The 25,809-nt window shown below is 30.5% G+C and overlaps 1 protein-coding gene and 1 long non-coding RNA gene across 4 annotated transcripts; both read left to right on the forward strand.

Moving 5' to 3' along the window:
• The first annotated feature begins 6 nt into the window (after positions 1-6).
• Positions 7-17,791, forward strand: LOC114123272 (uncharacterized). Of its 3 annotated transcripts, XM_050207471.1 has the most exons (6): positions 180-323; positions 496-718; positions 1,980-3,671; positions 11,607-12,209; positions 12,306-13,326; positions 14,615-17,791. In XM_050207471.1, coding segments are annotated over exons 2-6 (3,570 nt in total). In that variant the 5' UTR covers positions 180-323; positions 496-716; the 3' UTR covers positions 14,867-17,791. The 3 variants fall into 3 exon arrangements, with proteins under 3 accessions (XP_027841980.2, XP_050063428.1, XP_050063427.1); XM_027986179.2 differs by lacking the exon at positions 496-718 and having other exon boundaries at positions 7-323; XM_050207470.1 differs by having other exon boundaries at positions 181-718.
• A 2,442-nt stretch (positions 17,792-20,233) lies between these two features.
• Positions 20,234-25,809, forward strand: LOC114123269 (uncharacterized). The gene is made up of 2 exons (XR_007605676.1): positions 20,234-20,613; positions 23,752-25,809. It is a non-coding gene; the product is annotated as an uncharacterized LOC114123269 (long non-coding RNA).

Genomic DNA, 25,809 nt, shown 5'->3' on the forward strand with positions numbered 1-25,809 from the left:
TTATTATTATTATTATTGTTGTAATTCGTTGCTCCGTAATTTTTTTTCACCGCCGAGAGCCGCACAGATCGACGGACAGCTAATGGATTGCAGCCGCGGATCGCAGAACGAGTACGGACCGGCGTTTCGGAGCGTAAAATCCACAAAAAAGAAACTCCGCGACGGTCACGACCAGACATAATGATCTGGTACGTCGTCGCGGCGTTTATAGCGATGACATTGACGTTTGTTTATTTGCTGTACGAGCAGCCGATAAGGACGGCGGCGGCGGCAGCGGTGACGACGAGTAGTACAAACAAACCGGTCAACAAGAGTCACGTTATGTAAGTGTAAAACTGGTGTGAGCGGTGCGCGCAGCCCATCCGAAATTGGGAATACTAACATTTTGTGCGGGCGATCCGAGATAATGCCCGACATCGGATTTCGTGTGAGCGTGTCGGGATGTCTGTCTGTTTGTCTGTTTGTTTTATTCGCCTGTTATCTGAATTGTTAAAGGTCGACGCGTTATTTATGACGGAGCGATACGTGTTTGGGTACACACGACTAACGCTGCAGTGTCCCGTCGTCACCTGCCGCCGCAACCTCCGCCACCGACTCTGCGACGTACCTACGTGAAAATAATAACGCAGCAATCGGCAGCAGCAGCTATAACCACGACGTTATGTACATTAGCGATAATGACGTAATCGTTCGTGCTTTGTAACATCGCATTAATAATGTAATGACAATAATATCGTAGTGAGAAAAAAATATATCGTCCTAATAATTATAGTAGTTTATTATTATGTCGTACGTAAAATATACGTACAATATAATATAATATATTGTTATCGTGATACTATGTTATCACCGTTATCGAAATGCGCCGCCCGCCAGTGTGGTGTGATAACCGTATCGGCGATGAGCGGGGGTTACGCGCGGAGGCGATCGCAGCTGTCCCGGTCTGTTGGTGGAGGTTGTAACGTCAGGGTTGGCGGCACCGCTTTGCCGTATCGGCGGTCACTATCGATCACTTTTCGTTCACTATCGAATGCAATTCGATAGTTTCCTCGGAAAATGCCGACGATTTTATTATTAACATTGCGACTGGATTTCAACAATCAGCGGTCACAATGAAATGTGTCACATTTAACATTTTGATCGTTAACCACAGAAACCGAATAGGTATTTTAACGCATATTGTGCTTATACATAAATTTTTTGAATCGAAACACATTATTTATCATTAAAACGATCCACGGTTCGCCGATTTTTTGACATGGTCTGATATTGTTTGTCGATTTTTATGACTATCGAATTTTTCTGTTGGCACTTCTTATCGAATTTTTCGATAGAACGATTCGATTGTGCCCTAGCGGCATGCTGGCCGCTGGGCCGTTGAATCTTAGCCGACAGAAGTCATTCGAATCGTCCGCGTTGCACAAGCTGCTTGTGCGGTACTTTCATTCTTTCTTCTCTTGTACGTAATTTTCCCGCCGAAATTATTTTCCCGCTCCAATTATGTATTCCGAGTAAGTGCGTGTGATCGCTGGTGCAATCTTATTACTAATTTCTGTGTCGACCACAATCGTTTACGCTGGAAAGGGCCGTGTCCCTCGATCGTATCGTATTTTTTACGTTTACGCTTCGGTATCGTTTCGATTCGTGGAGGTTGGTCGTCGATTTCGTTGTTCCGTATTCACCCTCTGCCTGGGTGCTGTTTCGCGCCATTTTTAACGGCCTGTACTCGTGCCACGCTCACCTTTCGCGGATATCTGCCAACCGACGACGTCGCACCTAATACCTGCCGTTTTTCCATGTAGGCACTTGTGTTGAAAATTGAATCGCACATAATTTTTAAACATTGATACCACCGTTAATAATTACGAAAAATATCAATACCGTTGTATGTAATCACTAATACCGATACTATCCACTACGTATCGGTAATAACTATTGTTTAGATACCGAAATAAAACTGCTTCGTATTACTATAATAGGCACAAAAGACCTGAAGACGGAGCCCTTACCAAGGCTAGACGACGGTTGTCAGTCACTACCTGGGCTACACCGATCATCGTTACACAGACCTCTGCCGGAGCTACTTCCGTTGCAAGCAAGACTGGCAACGAATCGACCTCCACCCAGACTCTACCGGATATTATCACAGGAACCAGTACATCAGTTGCCACAGAGATCAGTATTTCGGCCACCGCCCGAACTACACAGGTTACCCACTGGACTTTCACAAACACCTCCACTTTCGCCATCTCAACCACCGCAGCTACCGACACAGTAAGTATGGTTAAGCCGTTTGTTTACAACGAAGATAACAGAAAGCGAGAACGTAGGGAACAAATGGAAGCTAGACAGCAGAGATTATCTAGGTTGAATTTAGATGACCTTGAGCTTACGGCGTATAACGATTATCGCCGTCGATACGGCCTCCATGTCATGCAAAGCCAACAGTGGTTACTCCGGGATCTGGGCCAACGACCGTTTGCATTATGCGATAGAATGATAGGACAGATTCATACTCCATTATTTACCGTTTTGTTACTTCCTAATAACCTTGACGTGGACACAAAATATGAGCTTTTGTTCTGCGGTCCACTTAATACAAACCGTAGTTTACTAATCAACATCCATGCTGACAACCCTACATCAATGTTGATCGAACGCATTAACCAAATGGGAAATTTCGTAGTCAGCGACCAAGAGACTATAGACGCGATAGAATGGTTGAAGAACATGCTGTCCTCATCGGATGCTAACAACTGGATCTTATTGATTGTAATAATTGCCACGATGAACCCGCATCCGGAGGACACATCTGTTGCTCTTTCTTTCTGTTGCAATCCGGGCAGGTTATCGATCAAACAGGCCACGCGCATGTTGGCGGGCCCCCGTGGTATAGTACATGGTTGGGGTGGTACAATGCCGAACATAGCTAACGCGTTAGAAAAATACGGTAACATGTCGTCGTTCTTATGGTCAAAAAAATGTGCCATCGACGCTGGAACGGACGGAAGCAGTTCGTTCGATTCGAATTCTGTCGATTATGAGACCAGCAGTTTGAAAAGTGGACCGCGAGGTGTGGCTGCTGGACGTCCACCGGTCACTGGTATGTCGTCGTTGAGCGAAACGTCGAGCGTGAAGACCAGCGATGACGAGTTGAACACGACGGAGAACCCTGATGATGCAGACGGATGTTTCAGACTTAAGAGATTCAAGGCTTATATGAAACGGTCAGCCACCGAACGACGTGAGCGCCGAGCCATGAGACGGGCAAGACGCGAGACACGCAAAGAATATAACTGCGAACGCCGTCAGAATGACCCTGCCTACAATATGGAGGCCAGGCGAGCTGAGATATTGTCTGCCGAGCGTTTGCGCAACGAGAGCCGTTCTCGAGAACTGTTAAATGCCGAACGGAAAACGGAACGCGTTTTGCAATGGTGCCAGTCCCAGCAAGCCATATTGGCTGGCGATTACCCAATGACACCAAGTGACGAAAGAATTGACAGAAGACTAAAAAATTTGAGACAAACTCTTCGCAATGAAATATCTTACACTTGGAAGCTGTTTTATGAAGACAAAATGATCGCAAAAGCGTCACGCGAAGGAATTGACCATATGGGTTTCCACTGCTGGATAACGCCAACTCGATGGATTCCACAAAATGGCCCAAAGTGAGTTTATATTATACATATTATAAAACTTAATTACTCGTAAAAGCAAGGCCGTAACTGAAAAAAAAATCGGGAAGGGAGGTTCAACATTTTTTTAAATATAGATACTGAACACTTAATACTTTGAAATTTGATTATTATCGTTATTAAAAACATGAATCGTCATTATAATATTCAATTTACATAATATAGTTAATTGTTTAATAATAAAAAAATATTTCCAATTTTAAAATAATCGGGGGGGGGGGGTCCGCTTCCTCATTACTTACGGCCTTGTGTATTAATAATATTTAATAATAATAATACTAATCATATAATATTTAAATCTACATCTTCTTAAGGGCAACTTAAATAATTTATTTGGATAATTAGTTCTGGGTATATTCAAGTGTTCAAATATTATTTAGAAATTAAATAAACGTGCGAATGCTTGTAACCGTTAATATGGGTAAATTGTATATACGATTGTTAAATAGTTCAGGTAAAATTAATTTGAAAACTATGTAGGTACCACATTTTCAGGTTATAGATTACTTATAATAATATTATTTCATATCATAAAATTGTATTAACTTATGTACGTTAATACTAACTGTAAATATGATATGAAGACGAATGTCACATGTCATATTGACTGATGAATATTGATAACGAAAGAAATGTTTAGTGATTAATAATAATTTATTTTAAAACTATTCTTACTCAACTATAAAAATACTAATCACTAAATCGAACTTACCGTAAAAATACAAGTACATATTAATATAAAATTAAATGTGTTAACTGTAAAATATTACAGTTTTCAACCGATATGATTCTACAAATTTTGAAATTTAGATATATATATTTTTAAAAACACAATCATTAGGGTTAGGTTATTGTTGTTTATGTTATGGTTTCCAGTAAATTCAAGTGCAAGACCCTGTTAAATTTTTTCATAATTATGTAGACAAATAGTTGAAAATTAAGCTTTATTATGTATATAATTATCTCACCAAAAACACATCGTTATAACTCCGTGTAAACAAAGCCAAGTTAAAAAAAATACATTTAGTAAAAATTAAATCATTAAGAGACGTGATATAATATGGAAACGAAGTAAAATGCCATTTTATAATATTACAAATACGTCGTCATAGGTATTAAATTTTCAACTCTTAGCTACTTATGCAAAATTGAAAATTTTATATGAATTATACCTACAAAATAATTTGCAAATATTTATGATTTTGACGAATTTTTGTCAATATTTGAACTTCAAATGCTAATAACAAAAAATGTGTCAACGTATTCTTATAATTTTTTAAGCACTATAAGAATAACTAATTAGAAACTTTGTATTAAATTTTCAAGTATTTTGATTCGGCTAAAAAAATTTTATCGACACTTAAAAAAAAATTCTCATAAATATCGAAAATTTCAGTGGTCTATAAATAACTCTAAAAAAGTCAACATTTTTTGAAAATTTACTGTATATAACATAAACATTTGGTGAAAATTTCAAGTATTTACATTTATTAATTTTTGAGTTAAAGTAAAATAAAATTTCGAATTTGTCAAAAACTGGTTTTGCGTAAAAATTCCTGTTTTTCTGTTACTTTTTTTAGGGTTTTTCCTGATGCTTTGGAAAACTATTGGAATTTTTTTATTTTTGACCCCCCAAAGTACCAACTAGATTCACTTTCCTATCAGAGACGGGGCTGAGTCTAAAAATCGAAGCACTTTTACTGCTCCAAAATGTAATGACAGACACAAAAAAGAGCATATATCATTTTAAAGTCAATACATTCATCACTTCGTTCAGAATCTAAAAATAAAATAGATATAGATATAATATGCATTTGTTGAGAAGTTCATTTATAAGTTGTTTTTTTAAAACTTCAAACTTCTAAGTTATTTATAGGTATTAGGTACAAATATTTCTTTAAATAAGTTAATATTTCGATTGTTGTCAAAAAAAGTTTGAAAATGTAATACAAAAATCTTCATAATCTGCAGTAGTAGGTACATAATATAATAATTTTAAAATATCAGTAATTTGAGTACACAGTTTAAAATTGTTTTACACACTTTTTAATTTAAAATTTTGAATTATTTGGATATTTAATTAATAACACCGATTTTCTTTTATCGATTTGGTTATTTAATTTTATTTTTAATACATTTAACATTATTTTACAATGAGAATTAAAATTTTTTTTCATCACGAGTATCATAATTTTTTATAAATACACAATGTAATTTTCAAAATATTTGGATTAATGGTATGTTAATATATTGTATTACTAATTTATGTATTTATCTTATTATTCACTTCCTGCGCAACTAGGTCTTATTTTTAGGTGGGTGGGAGGGAGAAGTGATAAACAATATAAAATGTTATTCATTTTCATTCACTTACCACCACCATTAATGTCGGAACTAAGAAAGAATGAGTAAAAAATTGATAAGTAGTTTTAAATAAACTAATTCTTTTTTAACAAACAAAAAAATACATCTAATAAATACTTGTAGGTATAAATGTATAACACTCGTAAATACTAGTAAGCCATTCTTGACTACTGGTCGAAAAATGTAGGTAGATCATTCACTACCATATACTGTTAATTCCAAACAGTTAATTTTCATACAGGGAAGAGAGCAGATAAGAAATAATGAAATAAATGTATTAATAATGAATATTTAGGAGCTTATATAGTTATATGTATTGATGTGTTTATACTTTATAGTCTTATAGACGTAGTATAGTATAACCGTTTAAGTCGATACTCGATAAATCTATGATTAGTATCACTGTTGTTTCTATAAATACGTCATGATCATATACTATATCGTTTTAAAACAAATAACAAAAGGTTATAAATTCATGTACTTACTACTTATATATATTAAAACTCGTTTGTACAAAACTATATTATATTGTATATTATATACCTAGAAAGTTAACTTTTATTACAACCCACCATTTATGTTATATTTTTTTTAACTGTAAGCATAATACGATCTGAAAAAAGTTGTATGGTGTTCATAATTATTGTTTTGTTTTTGGTTTCGTACCCAAAAAACTACTAAATACAGATGCATTAAGACTGCGTAAGATCTTTTTTCACTATTAAAATTGCATAGGTTCTGCCCATAGAACTTTTACTAATAGATTGGCCTTTTGTACACGTAAAACGGTTATAGATATAGAGGTCAGAGGGCGCTCTTCGCGTGTGACTATTGTGACTGCACAATAGTTTTATTAATATAATTAATATTATATTATTACATATAATGACAACACAGATTGACAGATGTATATGGTCATGTTATTATCCTGTACATTACTGCAGTATGTCTGACCGGTTAATACTACAGCAGTACAGCTACTCTATAAGGCCTAGGAAAGGCCAGTCGATTAGTAAAAGCTAGGTCTATGGTTTTACCTACCAAATTTAGTGTAACGCTACTATTTTTCGTAATCTTGAAAACGTGTATAATAAATGATTAAATGAAATTGTTACTTATCTTTGATAAGTTTCATAAACATTACTGTAAATATTATTCCCAATGTAATACTTTTTGATACACTAAATACATAATACTATAAAAAACAGGTAGGTAGATGTAGATTAGAGTTAATATTGTTTATTATAATAGATTTTTTGACGTGTCGCACTTCGGTATCGTTATATTAGTATACGGCCGACTGTCGTTATAAAATAAGTTACGGGTACCTATATTAGTGTTGAGGGAGTAATAGTGCAGTGTTAGCGGTATAACTTAATACTTTATCTAACCAGGGAGAATTTATTAAAAATAATAATATCCGATATCCGAACGTGGTATAGAGAATTGGCTATGGTTTCTTTGCATAAATATCGTTTCATTATCATTTATCGTAAACTGATTTTTAAATGGTTCTATAAAATTTTCAAGTAAAACTTGTTATGCCAGCATTTTAACTGATGTCAATAAGTTCCTAGTTAAAATACGGCATTCGGCGAGCGTATAGGTAATCATAGCTGTGTTTAACAGCTCAACAAATTTATTGTTAAGGTCTCTAAAAAAATTACAAAAGAAAACATCATTGATTCAATTTTGATCGGACCAAGCAAAATTTTACAAAAAAAATTACTGACAAATTTAAATACAGATATTGTACATTTTTTCTGTACAGAAAGTCATTTAGGTACACGACAACGTGAAAAAACTTTGCTGTATATCGAACATTTTTTGATAAAAATTAATAAGTGCTAAACGATAATGTTTTTAAAATTAACAATAAAAAGTTCATCTACATTCCATAACATAAATCGTTTATATATTATATAAGTAGTATTTAATGGACTGTGTTTTTTTTAGGAAAATTGAAACATGGACTTGTTGTTTACACTAAATAGTACCTACTTAAAAAGAATTTTAGCCTTACTGAAAGTCACTTTAATTGTTTATATTGTCATTGGTACAAATAATAATTTTAGATTCTCTTTATTTTAATTTTAGAACTCAAAAATTCATCTCTGTAAATACTTAAAATTTTCACCAAATGTTTATATATTAGCGTTATCGATACACAGTTAAATGTACAAAATATTCTGGATTTTTTTAGCTATTTATAGACAACTGAAATTTTCAATTTTTTTTTAATTATTATTTTTATTTTTTTTTTGACATATGTGAATTATTACATATATTTTGATATGTGTACCCAAAAAAAATTGAAAATGTTATAAAAGACATCTTATAAGTCTTTCTTAATGTAGTTAAAAAAAAAAAATAAAAATCGTTAGTCACAATTACTAGTCGTAGAAACTTGAAACACATCAGTTGTTTAAATTGCCATTTTCAGTATAGGTACATGATTTAATTTTGGGGGTATTCAGATTTCAGATCATTAAAACATAAACTACCTTTTTCACCACCCACTGGAAAATATATCCAAGACTGCCGACAAATCATCTTTTTTTGAATCTTTTTCGAATATAATGATTATAATAATACCTATCATTGGATTCAAATTTAACACTCCTATATATCATAGTGATTCACACGGCACCTAATGTACAGCAGAGCTGTACCCACTTGAATACGATTTTTTTAATAATAAAAATTATACAAATATTTCGAATGTTAGTGTGTTATTTACATATATTTTTAAAATAGATATGAAATTTGAAATTTTGTTTTTAATAATTTTCTATAAATGTCGATAACAATTTTTACTTGATTGAAAAGCTTAAACATTTAATACTAGATTCCACACATGATTATATTTTTATAGTTTTATTAAATTATTTTAAATACAAAGACACCATTTCATTTTTCGTACATGATGAATTTAATCATGACAAAATAAAAATAATTTTCATTCATACCAATTTAACATTGAATTCAAATTTACACATACCCTATAGCGTAATTATTAATTACTAATTAGTAAAGCGTATTCACTTATATACCTTTTTTTGGAATGTTAATATTATAATATTGAAAATGTAAACATTTTATTTGTATTTAATTTTTGAGCGGAGTGATGAAAATGCATTGGTCGTAATGATATGGGTTTTTTATTTTTCTGTTTGACACCAACTTCTTATGAAGCGAAAATACTTCGTTTTTCAACTTATAAAATGATTTCCAGTACCTATATCTAATTTTCGCAGGTAAAAAGTAAAAATACCTATTAGTTTTCTAAATAAATGGCAAAAAGAAAAAATTAAATTTTTTTTACAACACCAATCTTTGACAAAATCCTTATTTTTTTGGTGTAGCTAATAAACGAATAATCTTAAATACTTGAAATTCACTAAATATTTTAATTAATATTTTCTATCACTATACAACTTTTTTAAATTGTCTTTAATTTTTTTTTCTTATAATGTCTATAAAAACTTTTCAATTGGTCAATAACTTTGAAAATAACACTATAGGTTCCTCATAATTTGTTTATTAACCATATAAAAAAATATCAAAAACACATTTAACCTTAAATTTTTATATACCTAAGCATTTTAATTTTTAATTTCAAATTTTGATAAAGATTTCTCGTACTACTATAATACTAAGTACTTATAAGATTCATATTATAACATAATTTTATTGCTATATACTTATATGCTATTTGAAATTTTTAACGTACATATATTATTTTAACACAGTGATATTTTTAAATGCAATATTTTCATCAAAAATAATTCAATTTACCGTAGGTACTATTATAATAGTTAAATAAATTATACTTTAATAGCATTGTAATTATAGTACTTAGAATATACTAATTACTAATACCCTACTTTCTTTTTTTTTATCTTCGCCTCAGAATCGTTTTTCATAAACAAAGTTTTATCATTGAATTCAAATTCAATACATACGTTACCATGATTTTCTCAATAACAAAAGAAGTTTGAGCTACATTAAATTCCACAATGGCCTTGCGTGTACAATAAATAATTAATTAAATTTAAAATAAATAAAATATTATAATATATTTTAAATTCAAATGTATTCTATACTTTAATGAAAATCAAACTAAAAATGTATAGAATAATAAATAGATAGTCTATACAAAAAATATTAAATGTATGATTTTCATGTATTATTTCATACTTTAACTAATATTCGTAGGTAATTTGTAAATTACTCAGTTAATTCATAAAATAACGAAATGCAATAGGTACCTAAACTGTAACATATACATTATATTAGGTATAATGTTAATAGCTGTCTATAGTTATATCCCTTATATCTAACAATATCACTTTTTAATTAAAAAATGTATTTATTAAAAATTAAAAGGTTTTAGCTTGGTCCTTAGCGAAAATTGTTTAAATTATTGTTTAGTTTTTTACGTTACGTATTTCTTAGAAAGTTAGAACTATTAAATAAATATCTAGACTTAACACAGAATAATTTTGTTAATTTTTAGATTTAACAATAGTTAAAAAAAATTCATTACTAAAGAACACAATACAGTTTGAAGTTTAAAATTGCTCTCTTGAACAATTAGATATTTTTAATTATCACATTTTGGTTCTATAAGCCCATGCAACTTAACTAAAATGTTATAGAAATTCAGTCATACAGACGTCAAACATACTGTCTTATAAACAGTTATAATATTTATAATTAATTGTTAGATAAAATTGTATTTATAAATATTTTTCTCAGATTCATAAACACTAAGTTTTTAAAAATTTGTTCTACAATTTGTCTTAAAAATGTTGCTTACCTATTTTATATTTAGTAAGCCTACTGAGCCTAGTTATCTTTACATTAGGTAATTTAATTTTACTTATACTTATATTCTATTTGAAAATTGTGAAAAGTAAAGTACGGAAGTATAGAATGGAAGTACAATTTTAATCAACGAAAACAATTATTACAAAAACAATAACTATGTATTGATAATATATTATTATATTAATAAGGTTGCGATGTATACAAAAACCTCAAAAAAAAAAAAAAAAATATTATGCTAAAAAAACTTCTTAAAAAGACCAAAATATAGACTTAAATAAACAATATTTTATGATTTAACTATGTCATATCAGCTTTACTGTATACATTTTAATAAATACAATTTATAAACAAGTTAAACATTACGATACAATACATAGTAATAAAAATAAATTGAGTATTTATTTTTTTCTCTAAAATTTGTGAACTTTGAAAATATCAATAATATCTAGTCTAAACAAAATAATATGTTGATTACGCTAATGATTTCTAACTAATTTATTTTATAAGTTAAATATCCTATTGTTAATTGTTATCTTTTATTTTAATACAGAATATAAAAACGTTAGTTAATTTAAAATATTAACATACATGTAATATTTCATTGCAGACACCAGTATTATAGAGGTGAATAAGTTAGGAAGCTTTAAGATGTAGAATGTTAATGCTATTCTTTAATATTTAACAGTAAAACATTTTGTTTTCTATTAACAGCTGTGGATTGGCAGTGCTTGCTATGGCTGCATGTCCAATACTGACTAGTGAGGTTGCGTTGAGCGATGCTCAAGATGATGCTCAATATGATGAACTGGAGGACTTTTACGAGCTAGACAAAGTGGTGGAAAAAGCCTTTATGGAACCCTCGGAAAAATATAAGCCAAAAGCTGAACGCTCTACAAATAATACCATCTATCCACCAAACAATTATAGACCTAATATCGAGGACTTTCAAAAGGAAGCTATAAAATCTGGATACTCAGGTCATGGTGAAATGTTTAGTACCCAAGCCATGGTCAATCTGGCTAGGAGACACCAAACCGGACAATACAATGTAACGATGGTCAACCAAGATTTATTTGATATGACAGAAGAAAAAAATGACACTAATACTGAAACTGAAATAAAATCTGTGGTTGAACAAGTTGAAGATGCATGTATTGGGCCAGCTAATCTTAACACAAATGGTGTAATTAACGAATTAAAACAAAATGACGATCCACGTACGAATAAGTCTAAAAACAAACATTTACGACCATTATCATCATCTACATTAAATGTGGTCCAACGTCTGATGCGCGGTTACCTTGTCGCTGTCTGGTAAGTATTATATTTCTGATTTTTGTTAATTTTTATCTATTCATGGATATGGTTGGTAAAAAGGTTAATCTATTTTTCTATTCATTTATGTTGTAGTTTTGATTGCGATAGGAGTATGATGCCGTCTTTGGTCAACGGTGGAAGCACTGCTCATTGGGCACTTTTATGTGGTGTTATTATTGGAAAATCCATTAAGAAACCAAAAAATAAAATTCACCAATATGACAAACCGGAGTTTAATCCATTCAAATATGGATATCTAAATCCATACAATCCGAATTCGAGCGAGTTTTTGCCAACTTCTAACATCGATAAAATAATACGCGACCCGGAAGATCCCATTGCCGAAGAAATTACTGAATCCAGCCGAAAATATATGGAACACATAAATTTTAGTGATATTGATATGGCACAAAAATATTATGATGATAGTAATAAAAACGTCACAGAGGAACATTATTATTGTAACATGTCTAATCAGGATTTGAAACGGAATGCTGACCGTGTGTGGGTGATAGCACGACATGGAAAAAAAAGTGCTCGGTATGCTGTGTGGTCTCTCAAAGAGCTTGCTGAAAGTAACTGTCAGTTACGTACACCTGCGCATGATATTTTAGATAGCATCCCTCCCGAAATAAAAAAGTTATGGAATAACGATTACAAGACAGCCGAATTAGAATCGAAAAAATTAAAAAATATATCGAATAAACAAAATCATGATCGTACTAATCATTGTGATCTACATCCAACCGAAACTGGCAACAGGTTTCATCGATTGGAGAGGAATAATTCCGAGTTACCGATCGAACGTTGGCCAGAGGAAAATACTAGAGATCCCGTTTTAAAGCAGATACAAACAGAAAAACTATCACCATCACTATCGACAACACAAACATCACCAAAAATACAACTAGCACCACCACCACCACCGCCACCACCGCCACCACCACCATCAGTTATACCCATACAATCCCTGTATGATAATAAGGATGAATCACCGTTCGTGTTACCGGAAGGACCTAGGCTTGATCTTTGTTTGGCTCATAAGTTCGTTTCATTTGAACCTGTCCGGGTGCCTTATAAAATACCTGATGATAACAATCCACAAATACTAAACGTGAGTAACTTTTATCGAATTATTGTTATAAATTATAATAATGTTCATCATTAACATAGAAATAAGTATATTTACTATGTATTATAATATTATAATGTAGCGATGTAGCGAATTAAAACAAATTTTAAAGTGAAAAATAGTATATCTTGTAATAATTTAGGTGGCTTTTATAGTTGCATCCTACAGTAACAATTCTTTCCAAATTTTCAAAGATTTTCTAGTGTACAAACTACATACTAATTTGTTGTCACGACATTTTTTAACATACATACAAATTGCGGCTCGGTTATTTTTTGAGTACATATTAATACAAAATTGAAAATATAAAATATAATTTTATATTATAGTATAAATAAATTGGTATAAGTATACTATACTATTTAATTATACTTTTAACACACTTATATTATATTATATTATATTATAATATGATTTATGAATCACAGCATTATATTTTTCATGATTGTTTAAATAATGAAATAGGTATATTTAATTCTTTATTTATCATTTATGACTAATAATTTATACCTTCATTTTTTAAAAAAAATTTCATTTTAAATGTATGATTATTTTATGCTAGTTTTTCATTTTTATAAAAACCTTACGTTTTAGATGTCATAAAAATAATTAGTCGGTTTTTTTTGCCTTAGCTACCTTACAAAAAAATCAGCACCACTTTATGCTCTTTCCACTCAAATTGATTGAAACAGAAGCGTTATAAACTTATAACTTATAAGTTATTACTTATAATATATTATCCTCTTTGCCTCTCCCCTTTTAACCCGGCACTGTGTGTAATATTTTTTTCGGTCTTTCAGAATTTTTGAAGCAGTAAAAAATCTTTGATTTTCAACTTTAAGGGCGGTTTCCGCTAACAAATTGGATTTAGTTGTTACTTTTAAGTAGTCAAAATTAAAAATTGTTCGTACTTTTCAAAATAATCAGGAGAAAAAATTTTGGAAAAATAAGAAATTTTACGAAAACTAAATTAAATAAATTAGAAAAAAATATGTCAGTTTATTTTTAACTTAAAATTTAAAAACAAAATTGGTCAAAAAATAATATCAGTGGAGATAACATTTATTTTAAAGTTAGTACCTACTATCGAATTCACAGTAATATGTTTTTCACAGATAAATATACCGTGGGAACTTTTAGAATTTTTCATATAAAAAAGTTCTAATTGGGAAATTTAAAATCCCCTACTTAACCGGACTTGGGAACCTCGGCGCCCTCATTCGTTTAATGCACAAATACTAATTTTAATTTTTTTTCTACTCCCGTACAGCCATTATCTACGCTTCTATGTCAATTTTCATTTACTATGGACCAGGATATAAAACAATGGAGTCCAACTGAAGATATTATACATTACTGGACAGAGGATTACAATTATGTTACAACGGATTCATCGCCAGAAAGTAGTACGTCGCCGGTTCAACAACGGAGACCATCAAGAGAACGCCGACGTCGCTCGTCGTCAAGTAGATCACAAAGCAAATTTAGAAGAGACGCAATGGCATCGAAAACATTAAAATGATCAGTCAAAATTAATAAAACAAATGAATAATAATAATAATAGTAATAATAATAATATAATAATAATAATTAATAATTGTCAATGAAACAAAACCAATAACAGTAGTCACGAAAATCAATTCATTCTGTAGGAATTAAATATTTATCCCAACAATATATATATATATGTAACCCAACAACTGGAAGGAACCATTAGCGAAGACTACCACTACCTATTCAATTTATTAAGTTCATAACATTTTATGATGTCAAGACAGAGACCGAAGAACACTAGAGCCAGTCGTTGATATGGCGATAAGATGATAACCCCTATGATTTACTCACAACTCGTTCATTTTACGTTACTAATTCCCACATTACACTCTTTATATTATGTAGTATCAACATTACCTATCTGAATAATTTAATTTTTCTTAGTCTAAATTTTCTTGGTAGATTTGCTAACGACTGTCTTGATGACCTACCTACTAATCAACACAAATGTCCGATAACATATGCGATTTCGATGTATATACTTTCTCCGATGGAATAGTTATGACAAACAACCTTTAGTAAGTAACATAATATATGGCATGATTATTTTTAATTTATAAACGTATCAAAATTGTTTGATAGATTGAAATGTTTAATTAATTTTAAATTTACTGTATGAATAAAGTAAAACTATTAAAATAATTTATTACTATAGGATAATACAATAGTACCTAGTATAATTAATAACTGTAATATAGATTATGATAGCGATGGCGTTTTTAGGAAGGGGGGTCAGATTTGTAAATTTGTTTATACATTCTATTTCATAATTGATATTTTTAATAGCGTGGGTTATAAATTCTAAAAAATTACATTCGTCATAATGGAACTAAATCCGTTTTTAATGAAGTAAATTATAATTATTGACTAATTTTTAATAATATTAATATAGAAAATACACGTTATTCATCCGTAGGTGAGCATCGATTATTCGAATGATAAACGTATATATAACTCAAAGCTAAAGGATTCATGGACAGCAATGAAAGGATAGTGATACTATTCACTCCTACATAAACAGCAAATATAGTTCCGATGATAAAAACGCTGACAATAAAGAGGAAGATGAATTAACTTAGGGCTGTGACACCAATGATGAATCGAATGGTGAAGATGACAGTAATGAGAAAATTGTGGCATTACAAACATTTTTGAAAAGTTTTTGGACCGCTGGATTTTTTACTATGGAACACAAAAATACTAACCTTCCGGATATCAGCAGAATAAGAGTGATAATCATGAAAACCTATCATTATATAAACAAATATTCTTAAATATTATTTATAATATTTTTGAATATGTGTTTACTTTTATTCTGCTGGTTTCCGGAAAATGATGTCACATAGTAACAAAATCCAGCGGTCTAATAAACTGATCAAAAATATTTGGAATACTATAGTATTTCCTCAGTACTGCCATCTTCACCATTATATTCACCATTGGTGTCTCAGCCCTCAGTTATTTAATATTTGTTTTTATCATCTGAACTTTATATTTTTTAATTCAGTATGTTTCTTCATTATGGTTTATTTCGGAGCGAATAATCACTATCACTTTCATCGCTGTCCATGAAATCTTGGTTTAATAATTAAAGAATAAGAATTATTCTTCCTCCGTCACTTGGCTGATTCGCAACTGATTTTATATCGGGCCTGCTCTTGCTCCAAAACTAATTAGATTAAAATATAAATTATAGGAATTGCTGTTGAAATCATTTCTATAAAGATTTACAGAGTGAGAGGTATCAGTATCATTATCGTAATCTGTATCAGATCTGGCACGAACTCTGCTGCAGGCAGCATCAGTTGGGACGTAACCACTTTCGGCCAACTGTTAGACACAATGCAATATTCACGTTCGACAAATAAAATATATAATAAATATTAGTATACAGTCTACTGTGAGTTGCAGTGATCGATGCGAATACAAATTAGTGGGGAGGGGAGATAAAACAATATGTGAAGTAGAGTAGTTGGGGGATATAAAAGATTTAACGGTATTTCCGATACGCCGGTAACTACTTAAATTATTGGTATCCAATATTTGAGAATAATTACTGTGTTACCGAAAATACCGCATTAGGTTGGTATTTATCTAAAATATCCAATGCGTGTCCGTCCTCGATAAAATAAAGGTATAGGTCTGTATTAGTATTTTATTCGGAAAATCGAATTTATTGTGTATAGTGTTTGAACCACATATTATTATTGACATAAATGGTCTGTAACCCTACTTTGTAAACTGTTAAATTCATGACCATAAAAAAGTTAGGAACTTCTGATATAGAACAGTTTGTTTTAGCCTTGTAGGTACTAGAGCTTTTTTTTATTCTATGCTCATTTTTATTTTTGTAAAATCTCCCCTCTTTTTCGGTATGAAAAAATATTAATTTTCTCGGATTGAAAAGACCATTCTAGAATCACCGAAAATATTATACTTGTACCTAATCGGTAATGCCGCTGATACCGGTTACTAAATATCGGTATCAACATTTGAAATACTAATAGTGGCTTTATAAAAGTCCTAAAATAATAGTTTCCTGCGTATTTCATCACGACCAAACAAGATTGTATTTAATATTATGATTCAGTTAAAAAAACGTTCGAAACAGATTTAAAATATCTAATCTATTTATTTGTATATTTGTTTAAATGTTATTATATTATGTGATATAACCATCATGTTCTACACAAATAATTGTATGTGTTGAAATTTAGGTATAACTGCATGTATATGTATACAAGTTAACTGATTTAATATGCCATTGATTAGTTAATTTGTTGGAACATACCTATGTTATTTGATATCAATACTATAAAAATTTTTTTAAAAATATATAAATGATTAATGTTATATAGAACTTTTTTACAAGAGTCTATTGTTTTTTTTTTATCTCCCCACAAATATTCAAGTAGGTTTACTTCTTATCATTGTGTATATTATTTGATACATTATATATTTACAAATATTAGTTTTCAATCGTCTGTTGACACGCCTATAACTAGATTTACTGCATGGGTGTCTCAATAAAAAACATTATTATAGTGTATCTGTACGACTGTACGAAATCGTTTATGATTTTTCGTAAATTATAATTCTTTTAAAAAATCTACTTTACGTCTTGATGACTGTAATTTTTTAAAATTTTTTTTGTGTGTGTCTGGTTTTTTATAATATAAGTGAAGTTATACACATTTACTTATACAATATCATAAATTTATATATAACCGTAATACATAAATAATATTGATCGACATAATCTTTTTTTATTTAAGTATATCTATTGTAATATAATATTGTTTAGTTAAATTAAATATATCATATTGCACTAGCCAAAATTTGAACATTTCTTTGACGATGTTGCATGTGCCATAATAAATGTATGAGTGTTTGTTCATTGTTTTGATATTACTTCTTCAAAATACATCAAATTATATTATATAATCGTAATAAATATTAGTATAATTTATTCGTATCAATTTCTAAAAATTTTTTGTTTGTAACATTTCTTAAAATATTGTTTTCTTTTAATTGTATGGTTCCGTTATTATTTTAGTGTCAAAGAATATCATGTATCTTTTACACTCGTATTGAAAATGTCTTTATATAATAATATAATTCTAAAAAATAATCTACCTAACCTTAATATTTGTATGTATATGACAATTTATAAAGATTAAACATTATTATTATCTATGTTTTTTTTTTGTTTGATAGTAATTTGAAGATTATCATATTCATACATAAAATATTCTTGTTATTATTATAATTTTATTTAATAATTATGTAGTTATAGAAATATTTGCATTATAATCATAGAAATTAGAAATAATTAGTGCCCATAATAAGTTTGTCACGTGTGTTTGGGTATAGTAACTACTTAGATATACTATTTAGTATTTTTTTTCATTATAATATTATTTTTTATAAATGTGTGTTTGTGTTAAATAAATAATCATTAAAATCATTATTCAAAAACCATTTTTTATTTTGTACCAAATTCATTTAATATCCTATATTCTTATGAACATCAATTACTAATTTGCTGCAAAGTCTACATCATTGTATAGGTAATTATCAATTACCTATTAGAAGTGACTGTAGAAGGGAAGAATATTTTTTTCAGGACCGTGACTAAAACTGTGATGTAGATACTATAAATATAGTATTTTGGCGTAACTGCAGGTAAGTGGACTTAAAGTTTTATATAGGTACATAGTATAAGCGTGTACAGTAGTTGTGAAGTTATTATATATTTCTCGTGGTTATTGATGGGGCCAATTGATATTATATAACTCGTGCATAAAGACTAATTTTTTAAAATACTGTATAGATAACAATTGTAATGATTATTTTTTTGGAGTCAATAATAAAATAATGTATACAATATACATCGTGAAAATATTAAATATAGGTAATATTATATACCTAATTATATAATATATAAAGTTAATAATATATAGTACCTATAGATTGTAGTTAGGTATAAATACTAAGCAGTAAAATTTTGTATTCAATGGGAAGAAAATATTACTAAACTAAATATAATCATCATTTTTTAGTGACAATACAGTCAACATTTTAATGACTAATTTTTTAATCGTCTTCATACAATACACTTAAGATAAATAATAAAAAGCGCCCGAAAATTGGGCCACAATGTACTTTTTTCAAAAAAAGTGTAATTATAGTAATAAGGCCACTATTTTTTTTTTAAATTCAAGGAACATTAAAAGCCAAGAAACGAATTTTAGTTCAAAATAGTTACATTTTTAATTAAATTAAAAAAAAATAAAATAAAAAGAAGGTTAAAAACAAATTTGAAGTCGTAAAGTCTGTATCCGATTATTTAAAAAAAATAATAATTATTATTTGACTAATTATATAAATAGATAATATTAGGTACCTATTTATTTTTTGTATCTTTACCAAAAAAAAAAAAAAAAATATTAAAAATTATATTGGTACATAAATTAATAAAACTAATGAAAGTTATTTAAATAAACCATAAACACAGGTATTGTATACGAAACGAGTAGATTTCAAATAAAGTGTAACACGATTGTGCGCACTTTACCTTTTTAAATGCAAGAACACAACACGATTAAGCTCTAATAATAACTAATTAGCACTATTGAGCCCGTTTTACCTTTTTACCTACAAAAACACATCACAATCGAGCTTGAACATATATTTATCTAACTCTTCTAAAGAGTTCAAATATAACAGAAAAATATAATCAATCAATAAAATAGAATGGAAAAGAAAATTCACAAATGCGCAGTAAATTCCTTACATTTTAAATTACGGGTCATAGATATTTTTGAACGATTTGAATCCGGTTTGAGATCGGTAATAGTATGTTATTGTATCGATAAAGACTCACGTCATTGTCATGAAGGCGGTGAGAGTTAACGGCGATATTGGCCATGCTGTTGGTGTTGTTAGTACCCCACCGACCACCCCTGTTGTGCCTATGGTGGGGAAGATTGTGGTGTCGTGTAGTAAGTGTCGTATAGTAATGTGTGGGACAGTGAACGATGTGTTAGTTAGTTAGCGGCGGTTGAACTCTCTTGACTCGTATCTGTTGCGCTTCTGTTGACGGCGGCTGATCACCATAGTTGTCTGTCTCCGAGTATCGAATTTCTTCGAACCGGTACGTTTCAATCCAATTATCCAATTATATTACAGTTGGTCATAACACAGTGTCATACAGTGAGTATAAGAGCTTATCTTACAATCAAATAACAAAGTTTTGGGGTCATCTCCAAAACCCATTTATCCCTATGTGGCTTAATATACAATTAGAAAATATCCTCATGGATTTAGGTTACACTATCGTAGTATCGAATGAATATAATACATTCGACTCGAATTATAGAAATATGCTTAGAAATCTACAGCCGAACAAATTGAGAATTAACTTGCTGATGGCCCATAAGGAAGCTTTTAAAATGAATTAAAATACCCATCTAGTACAAAATATATTTTTAAATAAACTGAATTATACTAGTGATGATATGCCTCCTGATTGGAATACATATGAATTTTATATACCTGTTGTCAAAACGTTCAACGACATAAAAATTATGAATGCAATTAAATGGTTATGGATAAATGACCGTCATAACTATGACTCTTAGATGAAGTTGGTAATGGCGATTTTCGTAACTCCTCGTCGTAAGTGAGTGGATTCAATTAAAAATAGTTTTGTCGAAAGATATGTTTCAACAAGGGTATCGATAAATGCATAATGCATTTATACATATACTATAGGTATGGGTATTGTCATATGTTCTTATGTTAATGAATTATTAAGGAAAATAGCGATAAGAGTGTAAAGCACTGTATGAGGTTCTCATTCATACCTATATCTATGCAAAAGCGTTAGACATTAGACATTACTGTGAAATTTTCAACGCTTATAATATTTTAAAATATCATATAGTGCCGCCATAGATATAGAAGCTTTAGATCAAACTTCTGTAGGTATTGGTGCTAAATAACATTAAAAATCGTCAACATTTTTGTAAAACGTATGTTAAAGGTATAGTCATATATAGTGTAATGGTTAATTTTGTGGCCTTTAATTTTGGCTAAGTATTTTTGAGAGGTGGGAGAACTTTGCATAACGATTACATGCCAGGAATATGATATTGTATATTTTAATATTACAGTATCAGCATACATATTATTATTATAATATTATAAATCCATCACATAACAATTTTTATTTTTATTCATTGATTCATTAGTATATAAAATATGTTTACTATACAAAAAATAATAATCATATAAATACCCCCACCACCATTGCCAATGCACGTATCACCATCACCAATGACAGAACCGCCATCATCAATTAAATTACCCAATGTTTCTCAACTTTTGTACAATATTTTCCCAGCACCGAAACTCAACGAGTGCTCAGCTGGGTGTTACGTGACGTTTAAGCCTACCTTACACAATAATATATTTAAAAACGATTCCGAGGACTTTATTCCCGAAAGCAGCTATATAAATAAAATATTGTAAGTTACTCTTATATTTAATTATTATTATTATTATTATTATTGATTATGGTCTCTTTAAATTTGGAGAGACCAATGTAAGCTATAACCAAAATATAGCATAAAATAATATTATGCACAAAATTATAGAGTTGAATCTACACTTCTAACACATCTTTTAAAAACTGAAATATATTATAATAAATTATAAACTATACCTAATTACTATTACCATTGACAACCTACATACTAGGTACCATTATTATTAATTTTATATCTTAATTATTTATATATTATATCGTAGCAAAGGAGTGGTTTATAGTAATATTATAGTTATAACAAGTAATGACTTTAGATTAGAAATACACATAGTCTCATGGGTTCCATTTTTATTGTTAACACGATTATAGGTATATCTTTAGTCATGTTGTGAAATATGATTATCAAATCATAAAACAATAATTATAGCCTACGAGCTCTGATAGTCATTAGGTATATATTTTATGGGCTTTTGGTACATAACGCAGTTATTAAATAAGTTATAATAATATTTTTGAAATAGTTAATTGGTGTAGATGATAAATGATAAATGGTGGTTGTAAACGGTGTTACAACATTTCTCCTCAAATTGTTATTTTCACAAAAAACGTTATTTTATTAATTATGTTTTATTAATTTGCTTCATTATAAATTCCTTTGTTTAACTATTCCATTTGCGTAAGGTCTGCATATAATTTATTATGTGTTTGTTAAAATAATGAACGATAAATTTCAGTCACAATAATTATTGCACACAAAATAGTTTTCCCATAAAAAAATGTCAATTTTATTTGGATTTGTCCATCATGAGTTACTTAAAACATCGTGTTACTGTCAAAGATAACTTCAAAAACACTGAAGTTTATAATAATTATAATTTTGACATAGGTTTTTTTTATATTATTTAGCGACGAAATAAAATTAAATTAAAAAAAATAAACTAAAATTAAAATTAGGTATTAAACCTATAAAATACTCATTTTTTTTTTTTACTTTGAACAAGATTTGAATCAAAAATAATTTTTATTTAATTAAAAAAAAAAAATTATTTTATTGCACAACTTTAAATCGTTTGCGCGTACTTAAAATTACAAAAAATAATTTTTCATTTAGTTTGCTGTCGCCTATAGTAATCTCAAATTTTTTGTCACGTACATATCCGTTTAAAAATTATGTTTTAACATTTATAATATCTAATAGGAATTCGGAAAACCCTGTTGGCGCGTTATTAAGTTATTTTATAACTGGTAAGTAGAAATGTTAAAACACAATTCTGAAAACATCGCATTGTAGTGTTGACTCAAAATCATAAGACCTGCTTTAAAAATGTAAAAATAAAAATGACTTATTCTGATTCGAAAATAAACGATAAACAAATAAAACAAACATCGAGTAGCTCGATTTCTAATACATATATACATATACTTGAAAAAATTACCACTCGGAGTGCATATCGAAATCCTATCTACCTACAAATTATTATTAGGTACAACTGTTCAAGTTATAATGTTATTACAACAGTAACAGGCGCGCGTACAGCCTTTGCGTTTGACTTGTTTCAAATGAAAGCAAAAAGAGGTTACCTATATACATTTTATAATATTATCATGTCTGCGCGATGTTTACGTTACCTAATTCGTCCCATACTGCACAATATTCGGATCTGCCCTAATAAATTAATTTATAATATAAATATATATATATATAGTATACTATTATGCCTACAAATGTTAGTGAACTAATGTAACAAATATTATTAAATAATAATTATTTATTATTATTATTATTTTTTTCATTCACAAAGACCGATGACCAGCGTAATACATTGCTGAGCAGCTTTGTGATTGAAGGCCTGTTGCCCGAAAATTTCGGTAAGCGGTCCGACGCATATCACATATTATGCTAATCAAGACATCGACCACGGTTACCGGATAGGCTGTCCAGTGGCCGGAAGCGGCGTCGTCCACGGCCCGGTGGATCAAGCGGAGCGAGCGCGCCTTCGCGTTTGTCGCGAAACCCGCGAACAGCGCGCTCGTCATATCGCCGCCGTCTCGACCATCGCCGCCTCGCCGGGTGGCGCGTGCGCCCGAAAAACAGCCACCTTACGGCCCACAAATTTTGCAGCATCCGATCCAACGGGCCTACGACTATACGATTAACATTGCCTCCGTAACGCGATTCTCATCTCAACGTCGATCGCGTTGCGCTCGCCCCGTACAAAACACACACACACATATATATATATATATATATATCAATCACGCCGTCTTCGCGTTCTATACACCAAACAGAATGCCGCCTCTCCAGCAGCCCGCGATGCAGAACGATTATTTGTACCAAACGCCATACTGGAAGACTTCCGAAGCGTATACCGAGGCCGCCCAGAAATATTTTGGCCGGTATTTCTTGATCTTCGATTTTATCCTGACCGTCGTAGTGTACGTTATATTGCTCGCGATAGGGTACGTGGTCGTCGTACCGGTGCTCATCGCCTTCTATACCGTGACACGCCACATGGTCGTCGATCTAGTGTTCCTGATCGGCTCCATCTATTCGCACCTGTGCGATGGACTGTGCTTTCTGATGTTCCACTGCCACGTGACGTTCATCAGCGTGTTCGTCGCGGTCGCGATGACATGGTTCGTCTTGGCCGTGTTCATTTCTTTCAGCGAACACGACCGCCTACTACTTCTGCTCACACTACACGACGACGAATTTATCGTTTAGAAAAACGTTGCGTTATCGTTCCACAAAAACAAAATAACAATAAACGTAAACGTATAAGTAGGCGGGCAAAGCGAATCCCCGATCGGACTGTCTTGCAACTCGCGCCGGACGTTCGCCGTCTGGTCGCAATTTGTTCGCACGGTTTTCGACCGGGGACAGCAGCTCACCCGCAGTAGTTTGTAGTTTTTTATAGTTTAATATTATTATTCGATAGTGTTAGTTGACGTTTTAATCGTTATTTCGGGATGTATGGATACGTTGTTTTAACGTCGCGCAGGTACGACCTGCATCCACCCCCCCCCCCCCCCCCCGAAAAACTTTTCCTCTCAATGACGATTTTCGTTAAACCCTTTTTCAAAAACAAACACGATTCTTTTTAATAACCATATAGTATTATATAGCTATATAGCTGCTGAGATTACAGAAATTTATATTTTGTAAATTTATTCCGATCACCCCACTCTCCCTTACACTTTAAATTACAAAAAACGATTATTAACGTCACACTTAGTTATTTACGATGCCCGCGCTAAAGGGGCGATTTAATTTTAATAGCTGATTTACATAATATTACATCGAACATTTACGGCTTATTTTCATAACATTATTTTATCCGTATTTACGATCTATTAATCGACCATAATTTATACACGCACGATTACATTATATTTATAGTTTATACCTATATCAAAATTATACCCAATTCTTGTTCTACACCCGTTGATCACATATTTTAAGTCGTTAACTTTATATTATATACAATAATATATACATTAAAAGCAGTTTGAATTTTTATATTATATATATAAATTATAAATCGTTAAAGTTCTATGTTAATAAACATGTGTTCATTATATACTTGATGTACAAATATCACTCAACGCGACGATTTATTTAGTCGTTCGGGTCACGTTTAGTCAGTACAAATAATATTTCACTGTAAATTAATAATTAAAGATTAATACTGTAAACAATATTTTTTTTTTTATCTGAAAAATTTGTTCAAGACTAAAAATATGTCATCATATTATGTTATCCGCGTACGAAATTCATTTAACAATAATTTATAATTTGTATTAATGTGTTCTTTTTTTTTTTTTCTGAAAAATTTGTTCAAGACTAAATGTCAATTTTT

Source organism: Aphis gossypii, chromosome X (assembly GCF_020184175.1).
Source record: "Aphis gossypii isolate Hap1 chromosome X, ASM2018417v2, whole genome shotgun sequence".
NCBI classification, from domain to species: domain Eukaryota; kingdom Metazoa; phylum Arthropoda; class Insecta; order Hemiptera; family Aphididae; genus Aphis; species Aphis gossypii.